Source organism: Aegilops tauschii, chromosome 4 (genome assembly GCF_002575655.3).
Source record: "Aegilops tauschii subsp. strangulata cultivar AL8/78 chromosome 4, Aet v6.0, whole genome shotgun sequence".
Classification (NCBI taxonomy): Eukaryota; Viridiplantae; Streptophyta; class Magnoliopsida; order Poales; family Poaceae; genus Aegilops; species Aegilops tauschii.
This window is the reverse complement of record NC_053038.3, coordinates 481,856,889-481,873,524: the sequence shown is the minus strand read 5'-3', so window position 1 is coordinate 481,873,524 and position 16,636 is coordinate 481,856,889. Positions and strand designations below refer to the sequence as shown.

At 46.6% G+C, this 16,636-nt stretch overlaps 1 protein-coding gene across 1 annotated transcript; it reads right to left on the bottom strand.

Annotated features, from left to right (window-relative positions):
• Window positions 1–2,397: 2,397 nt before the first annotated feature.
• Window positions 2,398–3,393, bottom strand: LOC109769043 (uncharacterized). Its single transcript, XM_020327781.4, has one exon. The coding sequence runs from the start codon at window positions 3,188–3,190 to the stop codon at window positions 2,681–2,683; it is 510 nt and encodes a 169-aa protein (XP_020183370.1). The 5' UTR covers window positions 3,191–3,393; the 3' UTR covers window positions 2,398–2,680.
• Between the last annotated feature and the right edge of the window lie 13,243 nt (window positions 3,394–16,636).

The following is a 16,636-nucleotide window of genomic DNA, read 5'->3' as shown; positions in this document are numbered from 1 at the left end:
TCGCAAGCTCAAATGCACCTGCTATGAAATGTAAAATCAAAGAAAATAGCAAAGCAAATAAAAATTAAATTTTCTTGGCAACAAACATGGATGAATTCTCTACATATGTGCAAAATTTCATAAGACTTTATGTAGACAATTCAACAATGTTTGTTTGAAAAAAAATCTGATTTTTTATTTAACTGTTCTTGGGGGAGCATTTGAGCTCGTGAGAAGAAACTTCATGTCTTGTTATTTTTCGTGTTGCTTTCCATTATTGGTGCTGCTATATGGTGCTTTGTGTGAGCGGGAGCACCAAGCTACGCGAACGGAAGAGTAACGGGCCACTTACTAGTGCGACCCGTTAACAGGTCCAACATTTTTTATGTTAAATCTCATAATTTAAATACTTTATAATAATTTTGCAAATTGGTTTAATAAATAAAATATATATTATGTCTGGTAATTTTAAGAAATGCTTGTGCATTTTTAAGTTCTTCACGAAAATTTAAAAAGTGTTTGCGCATTTTCAAAACAGGTCCAACATTTTTTTGTATTTTCTTTAAATCACATAATTTATATACTCCCGCTTTAAACTAATATAAGATCTTTCAAATCACCAATCTACACCACTTTAGTGGTCTAGAAAATCTTATATTAGTTTACAAAGTGAGTACTTTCTAATAATCTCGAAATTGGTTTAATAAAGAAAATATACATCATGATGTGTAAATTTTAAAAGTGTATGCACAATTTTCGTGAAATTTTAAAAAGTATTCAGACATCTTCAAAATATGTACTTCTAATTTTACAAAGTGTTCCTTGTTTTCTAAAAATGTTCATGAAATTAGAGTTGACATATTTAGAAAAAAAATCATGCGCTCTCGAATGTGCTCATTTTTATTTAAATGTTTGTATGATTTCATTTTTGTGTAACTTTAAAAGTGTTTATTTATGTTAGAAATATTAGTTAAATGGTCGTGTATTTATTTCTAAACCGAGGAAGATACTTAACGCAGAAAATCTGTTCCTGAAAAAATCAAGGGAAACACGGGAACTAATAACAAAAAATGCAGCCGATAAAACTACATGAAATGGGCTAGCCCACCCTGCATCTCGCCAGCCCAGTGATGTATACTAGCATTTGCGTCATTGTGGCCTGGCCCATCAACTAGGTCGAAGTAGCAGAGCACGGCCACCGCCCGCTTCCCGCACGGCGACACGACGACCGTCCTCCGGCTCCGGCTCCGGCTCTCGCCCCGCGGCACCGGCCCCCTCATCTCTCCCCCCACACGCCATGTCCTGACCAAGTTTCTCCGGCCGGCCGTCCTTGGGTCGAAGGCTTCATTTGCCATTTCCACGTCGGCGCGAGGAGTCGTCGGGGTCGCTGCCAGGTCCCCATCCACCGGTCAGGGCAGGGGTGCAACTTCCACACAGTTGGAGGCGGGCGGGTGTACCAGTCACCATGGTTCCACCGGCCGCCGCCGTGCACGCGCCATCGACCGTGGACGGCACGATTCGGGGAGACATATTCTAATCTTGATTCGGAATGAGGATCCATATTCCGGCCATATATCTGGCCCAATCGGATGCAACCATTTAATCTGGTCTGCTGCACAGCTGCAGGGTACGGTCAACGGAGTTTTCTACCAGCTGTTCGTTTTTTAGACGCCTGCCGCGAAGGATTAGTATTCGGTAATGCTAAAAATCTCATTTGTTTTTTGGTTCCTCTGACCTTCTCTTGCTTCTGCGCCGGTCGTACACGGCTGCACGCACATTCCTCGTAGCTTTCGTCGTGGCCGTGGGTGCAGGCAGGTTTCCGAGCATGAACCACGTACCGTTCCTTGATCTGAGCTCGGCCTCAGGCTCAGCTACTTCGAGCGTTCGACCACTGTGCTTACATGCAGCTCGAAATGGTAACACAACTTTGTACTAAATCAACGACGATTAATATGGATTGAAGGGAGTATTGTTTTTCATGGTGGCTGTTCAGTTATGTGGGCGTACGTGTCGCGTTCTGGAGCTGCCTTACCCATCCAAGCAGGACGGACCGACGGGCTTTGGCCAAGATGGAAACAAGTCCGGATCGAGACAACCAGCTTCACGTCGAAACGATGGATCACCGGCGAAAAGATGGAAAGCAGCCGAGAAAATGGAAAGATGATTCAAGCATGACAAAAAAGCTAAAGTAACAAGAGTGGAGTAGCAGAGAAGCAATTATAGAAGAAGAAGTTAATTCTCTCTATCAGTGCGTTTGTGTGACCATCTGCGTGTATACGATGCAAACATTCCTTTCTCTTCCTCCTGATTTTGCATACTCCGTATGTTCAATCTCCTCCGTATGTTATCTTTGTCTCATATACATCGTCAATCAGAACAAGTAACGAGTACCAATAGTAACAACTAGCTAGATAGAGTAGTAGATACAAATACACGTTAATTTACATCTATACACTCTGTCCTAAAAAAATCAATAACCATATGCAATTTTTCACCATATACGTGTGCTTCTCCTTACGGTCAGCTACTTGATCTCGTGTATATACACGGCGCTTGAGAAAAATATCAAATCAAGCTCAAGAAGAGTACTTGTAAAAAATAACAGAGAAAATAAAGAAAAACAATACCCGATCGATCGAGAACCGAGAAAGGCCAAGCATGGTTTGTTCGTATGGTTGGTGGCCGGTGCCGGCCGGTCTGATCAAAAGAAAACCCACTTGGTCGACGACTTCTCCTTCATGGTGCTGGAATGGAAGAGCTCGCCGCCGTCGCCTGCTTCCCCTGTTTTCCGCCGCTTCTCCGTCCCGACCAGCCTCGACAAGAACCTCCCGATCTTCTTCTTGCTGCTGCTCTTCTTCTTCTTCTTCGCCTCGCCCTCCTTTCCCTTGGATTCTGCTGGTTTCTTCGAGGCCGTCGGCATGAGCGGCTGCGAGAAGGCGGAGACGTTGACGAAGGAGGAGCCCGCCCCGGCGCCGACGACGTGGACGGAGGTGGCGTCGGCGGAGAGGGCGGCGCGGTGGAGCGGAGGGGAGTCGGTGGAGGAGTAGGGGGAGGTGCTGGCCGAGTTTGAGGCGCGCGTCAGGGTGGTGGTGGCCGAGGAGTTGGCGGAGAGGCGGGCGAGGCGGTCGCGGAGGCAGCTCGGGCACACGCCCTTGGACAGCCGGTGCTCCGGGTGCCGCCGGCACCGGTCCTCCCAGTCCGACCTCCGCATGGCCGAAGCTCGAATCGATCGTAATCAGCTCGACCGATCGGCGTGCGCCCTCGCGTTGCCGTGTCGATCGATCCTCGTCGTGTTGGCGTTCGTGTTCTTGGCGGTGTTGATGCCCGGGGAGGGTGGGGGTGGAGAGAGGAGATATGAAGAGGAGGGGAGACCCGAGGTCGACGAAGCGAGGTGGAAATGTCAGCCTTGTCGCAAGAGGTGGTGCCAGGTGGTACTGTTTTATTGGCGCGTCAAAAGAAAAACATGAATGTTTTTTTTTCATTTCGGGTTCCTTTAGGATGCTTTTCCTTTTCCTGCCTAGTGGAGAGGGATTTTGGTGTTGGAACTGTAGCATCTATAGTAGAATTTGAAGGACAACAAGGTCACTGTGAAAGCCCGACATGAGTTGATCCCTCAACGCAAATGAGAGCGATATCACTTTCTCCGTTTGGCTCAAGGACATATTCATGTTATTTTGCTCTCATTGTATGGAATGTAATGCTCTATCCGTTTGCTTGCGCCAACTTGGTCATTTTAAGGTTCAATTGCTTGCGCCAACTTGGTCATTTTGAGGTTCGATTGCGCGCAGGATTGTAGGAGGCTATCGGACGGAGAGAGATGGCTGAGATCCACTCTCAAGCAGTTGGTGTTGGGGTTGGCGTCTCTTGAAAGAACGATCGCCAGACAACGATCGAGGATCAGGTACCTGCGGGACGGAGATGCGAATATCAAGCTGTTTCATCTGATTGCGAATGGGAGGAAGGCCAAGAACTTCATACTGGCATTCATGTGGACGGGCAGGTGGTGACAGACCAAAGGGCAAGGAGGAGGCCTTCTACTTGGCGTTCCAGGACCTGTTGGGGAAGGCATCAACGCGAGAGCATACACTCGACCTGGAATTCTTGAACATCAATCGTCTCGACCTCTCGGAGCAGGATATGATATTCCAGGAAGAGGAAGTTTGGAATGTGATCAAAGAGATGCCATCAGACAGAGCGCCGGGGCCGGATGGATTCATCGGCATCTTCTTCCAAAAAGCGTGGCCGATTGTCAAAGAGGATGTCATGGTAGCACTCCACAAACTGTTCATTGACAATGGAAGAGGATTTGGGAGACTCAATCAGGCTCTTATCACACTAATCCCCAAATGCCCAGAGGCATGCACTGTGAGAGACTTTCGGCCAATCTGTTTGGTCCACAGCATACCGAAGATTGCTTCCAAGTTGTTGGCCACTAGACTATGCAAACGAATGCCGGAGCTCGTCAACGTTAACCAATCGGCTTTCATCAAGGGGCGCAGCATACACGATAATTTCATCCTGGTGAGACAGATGGTACGAAGATTGCACAAAAGGAAGGCCAAAGGGGTGCTCCTCAAGCTGGATATATCAATAGCCTTCGACTCGCTGTCCTGGCCGTTCTTGTTCGAGGTATTAAGAGCCAAAGGTTTCTCTGAGCGTTGGCTTTCTTGGGTCGCGACGCTACTACACACTGCCAGTTCTCATGTGGTAGTCAATGGTTCGGCCGGGGAGAAGTTCATGCACGCATGTGGGCTGCGACAAGGAGAATCGCTCTCGCCTTTGCTCTTCGTGATAGCCATGGATGTGCTAACTGCGATCATCATCAAGGCCAATGAAGACCGACTGCTTAGCAAGATTAATGGATGTGATCCCACACAGAGGCTGTCGTTATACGCGGACGACGTTGTCTTCTTCACAAAACCGAATGCAGTTGACATGCATTTTGTTCAGGAGGTGCTACAGATCTTTGGCGAGGCTTCCGGCTTGCGGGTGAACTACGCAAAATCCTCTGCCATTCTTATCAGAGGAGAGGAGCGGGAGGAACAGCTTATTCGGAATACCATGCCCTGGAAGATGGAAAAGTTCCCTTGCAAATACCTCGGGCTGCAGCTTGCCATTAGACAGCTGACTCGTTCAGATTGGCAACCCGTCGTTGATGCAGCGCTCAAAATCCTCCCAGGCTGACAGAGAGGGCTGGTGACCAGACCGGGCAGGCTCATCTTGGTGAATCAAGTAATGAGGGCGAGACCCACGCATCATTTGATCATAGCGGATGCCCCCAAATGGGCACTGGACAGGATCGATAAAGGATGCAGAGCTTTTTTCTGGGCAGGCACGAATGAGGTAGTAGGAGGGAAGTGCGTGGTAGCATGGCAGCGCGTTTGCAGGCCAAAAAACCTTGGTGGATTGGGAGTCATTAACCTACATAAACAAGGGATTGCCCTCCGTCTGCGTTGGGAATGGTTGAAGCGAACGGATAACGATAAACCATGGCAGGGTCTGCATGAGATTGTTGACAAGGAGGCGTCAACGACGTTCCTGAGCTTGGTACAATGGCGCATGGGAGATGGCGCGAAGATACTCTTTTGGAAGGATAGATGGATTGGAGGGGCGAGAGTGAAGGAGCTGGCGCCCAGCTTACTGCCCAAGGTCAAAACTCGGACGATCAACAGGCGAACGGCGAAGGACGGGCTGTCTCTCCATACTTGGATGAATGATATTGTGGGGGACATGAACACCGAGGACTTGGCGCAGTTCATAAGGCTATGGGAGGCGCTGGTGAACATCCATGTCCACCACGGTTCGGAGGACGTGCCGTGCTGGGCTTGGAACGAGTCAGGCATCTACACAGCCTCTTCCGCTTACAAGATGATGTGTGAAGGAGGTATCAAGTTTCAGCCGGCGGCAGCCATCTGGAAAAGCAAGGCACCCCTCGCTTGCCAAATCTTTATGTGGCTGGCACTTCAGTACAGGCTATGGACTTTGGATAGGAGAGCTCGGCATGGTCTTCAAGAAACAACATCGCCATGCTTTCTTTGCGATCAAGAGGAAAGACATTGTGGACCACATTCTGTCTCAGTGCGTGTTCGCTAGGCAGGTGTGGTTCCTTTGCTTCGCCAGGACGGGGATTGATCTTACACTGCTGCCGGATGGCAATGCTCCCTTGCAAGTTTGGTGGATGAGAGCCAGGAAGACAGTGCAGAAGACCATGCGGAAGTATTTTGACTCATTTGTGATGCTCATTTCCTGGTGTTTATGGAAACAGAGGAACGGCAGAGTTTTTGGTAGGGATGGCATCACTAATGAGCTAGGCACTGTGGAGTGCATCTTTAGAGAGGGTAAGCTGTGGGAATTAGCCAGTAGGAATGGAGTGTTACATTTTTGTGAGTAGTCCCTTAGGTTTCCTACCGGAGTTCGGGAGGGCGGACGCTTATGTGAAGTGGACGCCGCTTTGTAACCTCTTGTACATACTTTTCTATCTTCTATAAAGCTAAGGTACGCCTTTGGCGTACTCTCGAAAAAGTAATGCCCTGTCCGTCTCTTTACAAAATTGTTCTTTATACTCGAGCTTTGAGCTTCAGCTCCAATATTTAATGCTCAAATCTTTGTTATGAAATCGTTGCTCTTTGGCTCTATTCATTAATTAAGAAGAAGAGAATTATTCGATGAATTAGAGAAAAACATATTGAAATTAGTTACATCACGCCCACAAAAATAGGGAACCCCACAGACCTGGTTGTCCGCTAAGACCCACCCACAGGCGGTCGTAACATTTGTTCGTATTGCCAGAGGGAGGGAGGGGGGGGGGGGGTGGACACACATAATATTTGTGGTCGGTACATGCCCGACTGGCAATCAGGATGCATATGTCAAGGAGGTTAGCCTGTATTTGGTAGCCTTATGACTTACTGCCAATATGAACAAGATCACCAGTCTTGAAAGCAAGGCTCCCAAAGATGGTTTCGTCGCAAGGACGACATCCTCACTCGACCCAACTGGGTCTTAAGCCAGATCCGGGGATGGAACGACCGAGAAATTGCACATCGGTGCCTCTAAAGTGGAGAACAACACGAGCATGCCTCGGCATTGCCAGACGACAAGAGCCGGGCAGGCTTTCGCTCAGAGCATCTTGGCAACCACCCACACGCAGCCGGCCCATGGCGACCCGCACCTCCACCGGCAGGCACACCTCTACGTGGCTCCACGCCGTTGGCACACCTCTACGTGGCTCCACGCCGTTGGCACGTAGAGATCACCTCTGCATCTCGCTTGCCAAATCCGACGTTTTTGAGTAACACATTACATTAAGGTGGCTACTTGAGAATTTCATGTGCATGCATTTATGTTGAAAATGAAACTATTAGCATGCGATCTTTATTTTGGCGTAATTTACACCATAGCGCCCCTTGAGAAAATGGCTCCCGAGTCATGACAGAATCAATCAAACAGGGAATGGCCGGACCACTAGCATGCAATCAATTCTGTCGGCAGTACTGACAACAACACCGGACTGAACTTCGTCACGACCACCACACGCGAGACGGCGAGAGGGGGAAACCTACCTGGTCGGTCATCCGTGCGGTGGGACGCGTCGATCGTACACACCCAGCTTCCGTGCTCGACACCCCGTTTCGCTTCGTCACCTCGCGCGTCTGCTAAGCAAAACAAAAACAAACATGCTTCTTGTTTTCCCAGCCCCTGTTGACCGGTGGAAACAAAAAAGAAAAAGGACTAGTACCACGGCGTGGCAAAAGATAAGGGCTGCCTCCCTCCATGGCCATGGCCACGGCGGTCAAAAGACGCTGGCTATCTTTAATCGCACGTCTCTCCCAGTGGGATCCGGTCGCGCTTTGCCTTCTCCTACCTCCTCCCTCCCTGCGTCCGAGTGTTTTACACCTGAAAAGTAAAAGGGAGATAGCAAAGTAAAGCCAAGAAAAGCGGTGAGAAAAATAAATAAAATGTATTATAGGGCTGTGGTCTAGCGGGAGACAGGGGCCCTGGCCCGCGACGGCGACGGGCGGGCCCATGCGGCCTCGTTGGTGGACGGGGGTACTAGAGCAAGACAAGAGTTTTGGCGAGTGGTGGCACTGGTCGCCGGTCGCCGCACGCGCACGCGCACGAGGAGACTGGTCAGACGCGCGCCTCGATCGCGCTAGCTACGGCGCGCTCCCGGCTCGGCTCTCCCTCCCCTGATGTGCACGTTCGCGCGTGCGCGTGGGGTCGCGGTACGTGCGTGGTGTGCCTCGAGTCGGGCCGCGTCGAGGAGTGTGGTGGTTTCGGTCTGCTTCCCTCTGGAGGCGAGTGACCTGTCTGCGCACGTACGGCGCGACGTCTTTGCTGGGGTTGGTGACTGGCAGATGGTGTGATCGTGCTCATGTTGAGCATGGGTTCGGACCATCGTGCACGGTCAATTCGTAATCTATACGGACCTGCGCGCGCAATCGAGCGGTGCCGCCCGTGAGTTTCCATGCAGTTTACTGGTGACGCGTTTGGTTGCCATCTCTTGTTTTTGGTATACTTGTTCTAATTGCGTCTGTTTGAGTAAATCAAGAAAGAAAAACTAATATTCGTTATCTTGTGACGCGTTTGGTTGTCTGCATTTAGACTAGATGCATCGGGGAAGCAATTTCTACCGCGGTATTTGGTTAACTAAGTCGCACTTGTTAGACGAACTTCACGTTGTGTGGCGAACATAATAAGGTGTGATCATCACTTCTCACTAGTGGTGACTTCACCACTAGTTTCAACTTCGTCTCGGTCTTGGCTAGAAAACAAATAACAGGTCATTTCAATTACTAACAAATGGCGGTACAAATTAAGAGTCATATGACTGAATAGGAGAAAGTTCATCTATGTTAAGTAAGTTGAAGTCCATCCTCCTCCTCCTCCTTCTCCTTCTTCTTGTCTCACTTTTGCTATCCCACATTGCCTCCTCCTCTTCCTCTTCTTCTTCTTCCTCTTCTTCTTCTTCTTCTTCTTCTTCTTCTTCTTCTTCTTCTTCTTCTTCTTGTCTGACCTCTACTATCCCACATTGCCTAAGCCCACTCCATCCTTTTATTCTTTCAGACTTCATTGTCAAATGCCACACCATGGTCGGAGTTGACAACATCATCTGGCGTCACGTCTTCCTCCTCTGGCACAAGCTCATCACAACCCCATTATAGGATCCAGTTATGAACGATGCAACATGCAAGAACAAGCTTAACTTGGGTAGGGTAAGGGTGAATGGTTTCTGATCTAGGATCTTAAACCTATTCTTCAGAGCTCTAAATGCCCCCACTCTAAGTATAGAGTGTCTGAGATTAAACAGTTCCTGTGGAGTCCTAGAATATTTCTTATAAGAGACCCCGTTCAAATTGTACCTGTTTTTTCTGAAGGGTGGAAGAACACCAGGCCGACATGCATATTGCTACTTCTTGAGCTTGCGTTGGTTTTTTTCTTGAAGAGAAAAGGGTGATGCAGCAAAGTAGAGATAAGTATTTTCCTCAGTTAAGAACCAAGGTATCAATCCAGTATGAGAAGAACGCGTAAATCACCAATACATGCACAAACAATCAAACACTTGCATCCAACGCGATAAAGGGGTTGTCAATCCCTTCACGGTCACTTGCAAAAATGAGATCTGATAGAGATAGATAAATAAAACTAAACAAAAGGTAAAATATTTTTGGGTTTCTGGTTTATAGATCTGAAAATAAAAGATTGCAAAATAGTAGACCGGAAACTAATATGATGGAAAATAGACCCGAGGGCCATATGTTTCACTAGAGGCTTCTCTCTTGAGGGCAAATAATATGGTGCGTGAACAAATTACTGTCGAGCAATTGATAGAAAAGCGCAAAGTTATGACGATATCCAAGGCAATGATTATGAAATATAGGCATCACACCCGTGTCAAGTAGACCGACTCCTGCCCGCATCTACTACTATTACTCCACACATCGACCGCTATCCAACATGCATCTAGAGTATTAAGTTCATAAAGAACGGAGTAACGCCTTAAGTAAGATGACATGATGTAGAGGAATAAACTCATACAATATGATGTAAACCCCATCTTTTTATCCTCGATGGCAACAATTCAATACGTGTCTCGCTACCCCTACTTTGTCACTGGGTGAAATCACGCAAGATTGAACCCAAAGCTAAGCACCTCTCCCATGGCAAGAAAAACCAATCTAGTTGGCCAAACCAAACCGATAATTTGAAGAGAAATACAAAGATATCAAATCATGCATATAAGAATTCAGTGAAGATTCAAATAATATTCATAGATAAGCTGATCATAAATCCATAATTCATCGGATCTCGACAAACACACCGCAAAACAAGATTAAAGTGGATAGATCTCCAAGAACATCGAGGAGAACATGGTATTGAGAATCAAAGAGAGAGAAGAAGTCATATAGCTACTAGCTATGGACCCGTAGGTCTGAGGTAAACTACTCACGCTTCATCGGAAGGGCAATAGAGTTGATGTAGATGCCCTCTGTGATCCAATCCCCCTCCGACAGGATGCCGGAAAAGGCCCCAAGATGGGATCTCACAGGAACAGAAGGTTGCGGCGGTGGAAAAGTGTTTTCGTGGATGCTTCTGGTGGTTTGGGAATATATGTGAATATATAGGAGGAAGATCTAGGTCAGGGGGTCATCGAGGGGCCCACAAGGTAGGGGGCGCACCCTACCCCTGGGCGTCCCCTCCACTCTTGCCACCGCCTCGTGACTCTTCTGACTTGCACTCCAAGTCTCCTAGGTGTCTTCTGGTCCAAGAAAAATCATCGTGAAGTTTTATTCCGTTTGGACTCCGTTTAGTATTCCTTTTCTGCGAAGCTCAAAAAGAAGGAAATAACAGAAACTGGCACTGGGCTCTAGGTTAATATGTTAGCCCCAAAAATAATATAAAATAGCATATTAATGCATATAAAACATCCAAAACGGATAATATAATAGCATGGAACAATCAAAAATTATAGATATGTTGCAGACGTATCAGACGACATCCATCATCCTCTGGCCAGACACAGGTGACTACGTCATAGGGATACCGGAACACGTTAATGAGAAAGAGGAACAAAACCAGTAACAGGAGCAACGGTGTAGTGAGCATGGTGATGACTCAGGAGGATACCGATGAATACTGGGTTTTGTAAAGTATCGGGAAGCAAAGGGAACATCACATGATAACCAAAGGTTCACTCGAATATCATTCATGTAATCATAGGGACCGATATGGATGTCCACGGTTCCGCTATCGGTCATTGAACGAAGGGGTTACGTCCATGTCTATGATTTACCGAACCTACGGGGTCATAAGCTTAAGGTAATCATGATCTGCTGAGTGTTAGTGGTACATGAGTAATGAGAATATATTTATGGAATTATTACATTAATATCCGAAATACTTTCGAGAGGTTCTGGAAGTGTTTTGGGGTCACCGGAAGGGTTTCGATGAATATCGGGTAATACCGGGTATTACCGATTAATATATAGGTGGAAAATATTTCCGGTGATGTAAAGTTATATATATATATATATAATGCTCTGAAATGTTTAGAATAGATATATACTTAATTTAATATCATTAATATCAATGGGCCTAATAAGGCGAAGAGGTGGAGAAGGAACTGGGCCACAAGAAGTAGGAAGGCGCCCCCTTTCCTTGTGGGGGGGGGGGGGTGGTGAATTGGACAAGGGGAGGGAGTCCAGCTCCCTCTCCCTAGGCAGGCGCCCCAAGAGGGACTTTCCCCACTTGTTGGCTTACCTCTCCTCCTCCTCCAACCTATATATACTAGAGGATTTCCACATATTGGTAGATATATGGTGGACTCATCTGGAATAACTTGGGTCTTAGGATTTTGATGCACAAGCAGTATTCCCTCTTAGTACATGCGAAGGCTAGCAAATAGGTTGAGAAGCAGCCAGCTAGAGAGCGAAAACGGTCATGAACATGCATTATGCATAAGTAACATTGGCTACTAGCATGAGTAGGATATGAACACCATGAACATAAATATCATAGAGGCTATGTTGGTTTTGATTCAACTGTAGGGGAACGTAGCAGAAATTCAAAATTTTCTACGCATAACCAAGATCAATCTATGGATTTTACTAGCAACAAGAGGGAAGGAGTGCATCTACATACCCTTGTAGATCGCGAGCGGAAGCGTTCAAGAGAACGGGGTTGATGGAGTCGTACTCGTCGTGATCCAAATCACCGATGATCCTAGCGCCGAACGGACGGCACCTCCGCGTTCAACACACGTACGGAGCAGCAACGTCTCCTCCTTCTTGATCCAGCAAGGGGGGAGGAGAGGTTGATGGAGATCCAGCAGCACGACGGCGTGGTGGTGGAAGTAGCGGGATTCCAACAGGGCTTCGCCAAGCGCTGCGGGAGGAGGGAGATGTGTCACGGGAGGGAGAGGGAGGCGCCAGGGCTTAGATATTGCTGCCCTCCCTCCCCCCACTATATATAGGGCCAAGGGATAGGGGAGGGCGCAGCCTTGGCCCTTCCTCCAAGGAAGGGTGCGGCCAGGGAGGAGTCCATCCTCCCCAAGGCACCTCGGAGGTGCCTTCCCCCTTTAGGACTCTCCTTTATCTTATCTCTTGGCGCATAGGCCTCTTGGGGCTGGTGCCTTTGGCCCATATAGGCCAAGGCGCACACCCCTACAGCCCATGTGCCCCCCCGGGGCTGGTGGACCCCCTTGGTGGACCCCCGGACCCCTTTCGGCACTCCCGGTACAATACCGATAATGCGCGAAACCTTTCCGGCGACCAAAATAAGACTTCCCATATATAAATCTTTACCTCCGGACCATTCCAGAACTCCTCGTGACGTCCGGGATCTCATCCGGGACTCCGAACAACTTTCGGGTTACCGCATACTAATATCTCTACAACCCTAGCGTCACCGAACCTTAAGTGTGTAGACCCTACGGGTTCGGGAAACACGCAGACATGACCGAGACGACTCTCCGGTCAATAACCAACAGCGGGATCTGGATACCCATGTTGGCTCCCACATGCTCCTCGATGATCTCATCAGATGAACCACGATGTCGAGGATTCAATCAATCCCGTATACAATTCCCTTTGTCTATCGGTATATTACTTGCCCGAGATTCGATCGTCGGTATCCCGATACCTTGTTCAATCTCGTTACCGGCAAGTCTCTTTACTCGTTCCGTAACACATCATCCCGTGATCAACTCCTTGGTCACATTGTGCACATTATGATGATGTCCTACCGAGTGGGCCCAGAGATACCTCTCCGTTTACACGGAGTGACAAATCCCAGTCTCGATTCGTGCCAACCCAACAGACACTTTCGGAGATACCTGTAGTGCACCTTTATAGCCACCCAGTTACGTTGTGACGTTTGGTACACCCAAAGCATTCCTACGGTATCCGGGAGTTGCACAATCTCATGGTCTAAGGAAATGATACTTGACATTAGAAAAGCTCTTAGCAAACGAACTACACGATCTTGTGCTAGGCTTAGGATTGGGTCTTGTCCATCACAGCATTCTCCTAATGATGTGATCCCGTTATCAACGACATCCAATGTCCATGGCCAGGAAACCGTAACCATCTATTGATCAACGAGCTAGTCAACTAGAGGCTTACTAGGGACATGGTGTTGTCTATGTATCCACACATGTATCTGAGTTTCCTATCAATACAATTCTAGCATGGATAATAAACGATTATCATGAACAAGGAAATATAATAATAACCAATTTATTATTGCCTCTAGGGCATATTTCCAATAGTCTCCCACTTGCACTAGAGTCAATAATCTAGTTCACATCACCATGTGATTAACACTCACAGGTCACATCACCATGTGACCAACATCCAAAGAGTTTACTAGAGTCAACAATCTAGTTCACATCACTATGTGATTAACACTCAATGAGTTCTGGTTTGATCATGTTATGCTTGTGAGAGAGGTTATTAGTCAACGGGTCTGAACCTTTCAGATCCGTGTGTGCTTTATGAATATCTATGTCATCTTGTGGATGCTACCACGCGCTACTTGGAGCCATTTCAAATAATTGCTCTACTATACAAATCCGGTTTACTACTCAGAGTCATCCGGATTAGTGTCAAAGTTCGCATCGACGTAACCCTTTACGAAGAACTCCTTTTCACCTCCATAATCGAGAAAATTCCTTAGTCCACTAGATACTAAGGATAAGTTCGACCGCTGTCATGTGATCCATTCCCGGATCACTATTGTACCCCTTGACCAACTCATGGCAAGGCACACTTCATGTGCGGTACACAGCATAGCATACTGTAGAGCCTACGTCTAAAGCATAGGGGACGACCTTCGTCCTTTCTCTCTCTTCTGCTGTGGTCAGGTCTTGAGTCTTACTCAATACTCACACCTTGTAACACAGCCAAGAACTCCTTCTTTGCTGATCTATTTTGAACTCTTTCAAAATCATGTCAAGGTGTGCGTTCTTTGAAAGTATCATCAGGCGTCTTGATCTATCTCTATAGATCTTGATGCCCAATATGTAAGCAGCTTTATCCAGGTCTTCCTTTGAAAAACTCCTTTCAAACAACCCTTTATGCTTTCCAGAAATTTTACATCATTTCGGATCAACAATACGTCATTCACATATACTTATAAGAAATGTTGTAGCGCTCCCACTCACTTTATTGTAAATACAAGTTTCTAACAAAATTTGTATAAACCCAAAAACTTTGATCACTCCATCAAAGCGTATATTCTGACTCCGAGATGCTTGCTCTAGTCCATGGAAGGATCGCTGGAGCTAGCATACCTTTTAGCATCCTTAGGATCGACAAAACCTTTCTGATTGTATCACATACAACCTTTCCTTACGAAAACTGGTAAGGAAACTTGTTTTGACATCCATCTGCCAGATTTCATAAATGCAGCTAATGCTAACATGATTCCGACGGACTTAAGCATCGCTACGGATGAGAAAATCTCATCGTAGTCAACTCCTTGAACTTGTGAAAATACTCTTTGCCACAAGTCGAGCTTCATAGACGGTAACATTACCGTACATGTCCGTCTTCTTCTTAAAGATCCATTTATCTCAATGGCTTGCCGATCATCGGGCAAGTTCACCAAAGTCCATGCTTTGTTCTGATACATGGATCCTATCTCGGATTTCATGGCTTCTAACCATTTGTCGGAATATGGGCCCACCATCGCTTCTCCATAGCTCGTAGGTTCAGTATTGTCTAACAACATGATATCTAAGACAGGATCACGTACCACTCTGAAGTAGCACGCATCCTCGTCGTCCTACGAGGTTTGGTAGCGACTTGATTCGAAGTTTCATGATCACTATCATAAGCTTCCACTTCAATTGGTGTAGGTGCCACAGGAACAACTTCCTGTGCCCTGCTACACACTAGTTGAAGTGACGGTTCAATAACCTTATCAAGTCTCCACCATCCTCCCACTCAATTCTTTCGAGAGAAACTTTTCCTCGAGAAAGGACCTGTTTCTAGAAACAATCACCTTGCTTCCGGATCTGAAATAGGAGGTATACCCAACTGTTTTGGGTATTCTATGAAGATGCATTTATCCGCTTTGGGTTCGAGCTTATCAGCCTGAAACATTTTCACATAAGCGTCGCAGCCCCAAACTTTTAAGAAACGACAACTTAGGTTTCTCTAAACGGTGTCGTCTCAACGGAATTGCGTGGTGCCCTTTTTAAAGTGAATGCGGTTGTCTCTAATGCCTAACCCATAAACGATAGTGGTAATTCGATAAGAGACATCATGGCATGCACCATATCCAATAGGGTGCAGTTATGATGTTCGGACACACCATCACACTGTGGTGTTCCAGGCGATATTAATTGTGAAACACTTTCCACAATGTCTTAATTGTGTGCCAAACTCGTAACTCATATATCTCTATGATCATATCATAGACATTTTATCCTCTTGTCACGACGATCTTCAACTTCACTCTGAAATTACTTGAACCTTTCAATAATTCAGACTTGTGTTTCATCAAGTAAATATTCTCAGCATCTACTCAAATCATCTGTGAAGTAAGAACATATCGATATCCACTGCGTGCCTCAGCACTCATTGGACTGCACACATCAAATGTATTACTTCCAACAAGTTGCTCTCTTGTTCCATCTTACTGAAAACGAGGCTTTTCAGTCATCTTGCCCATGTGGTATGATTTGCATGTCTCAAGTGATTCAAAATCAAGTGAGTCCAAATGATCCATCTGCATGGAGTTTCTTCACGCATATATACCAATAGACATGGTTCGCATGTCTCAATCCTTTCAAAAACGAGTGAGTCCAAAGATCCATCTACATGGAGCTTCTTCATGCGTTCTATACCAATATGACTCAAATGGCAGTGCCACAAGTATGTGGTACTATCATTACTATTTTATATCTTTTGGCACGAACATGTGTATCACTGCGATCGAGATTCATTTTAGGTGCAAGACCATTGAAGGTATTATTCAAATAAACAGAGTAACCATTATTCTCCTTAAATGAATAACCGTATTGCGATAAACATAATCCAATCATGTTTATGCTCAACGCAAACACCAAATAACAATTATTTAGGTTTAACACCAATCTCGATGGTAGAGGGAGCATGCGATGCTTGATCACATCAACCTTGGAAACACTTCC

What these genes read in the sequence shown, in the direction of transcription:
- LOC109769043 (XM_020327781.4), bottom strand. Translation starts at nt 3,190, where the DNA reads ATGCGGAGGTCGGACTGGGAGGACCGGTGCCGGCGGCACCCGGAGCAC.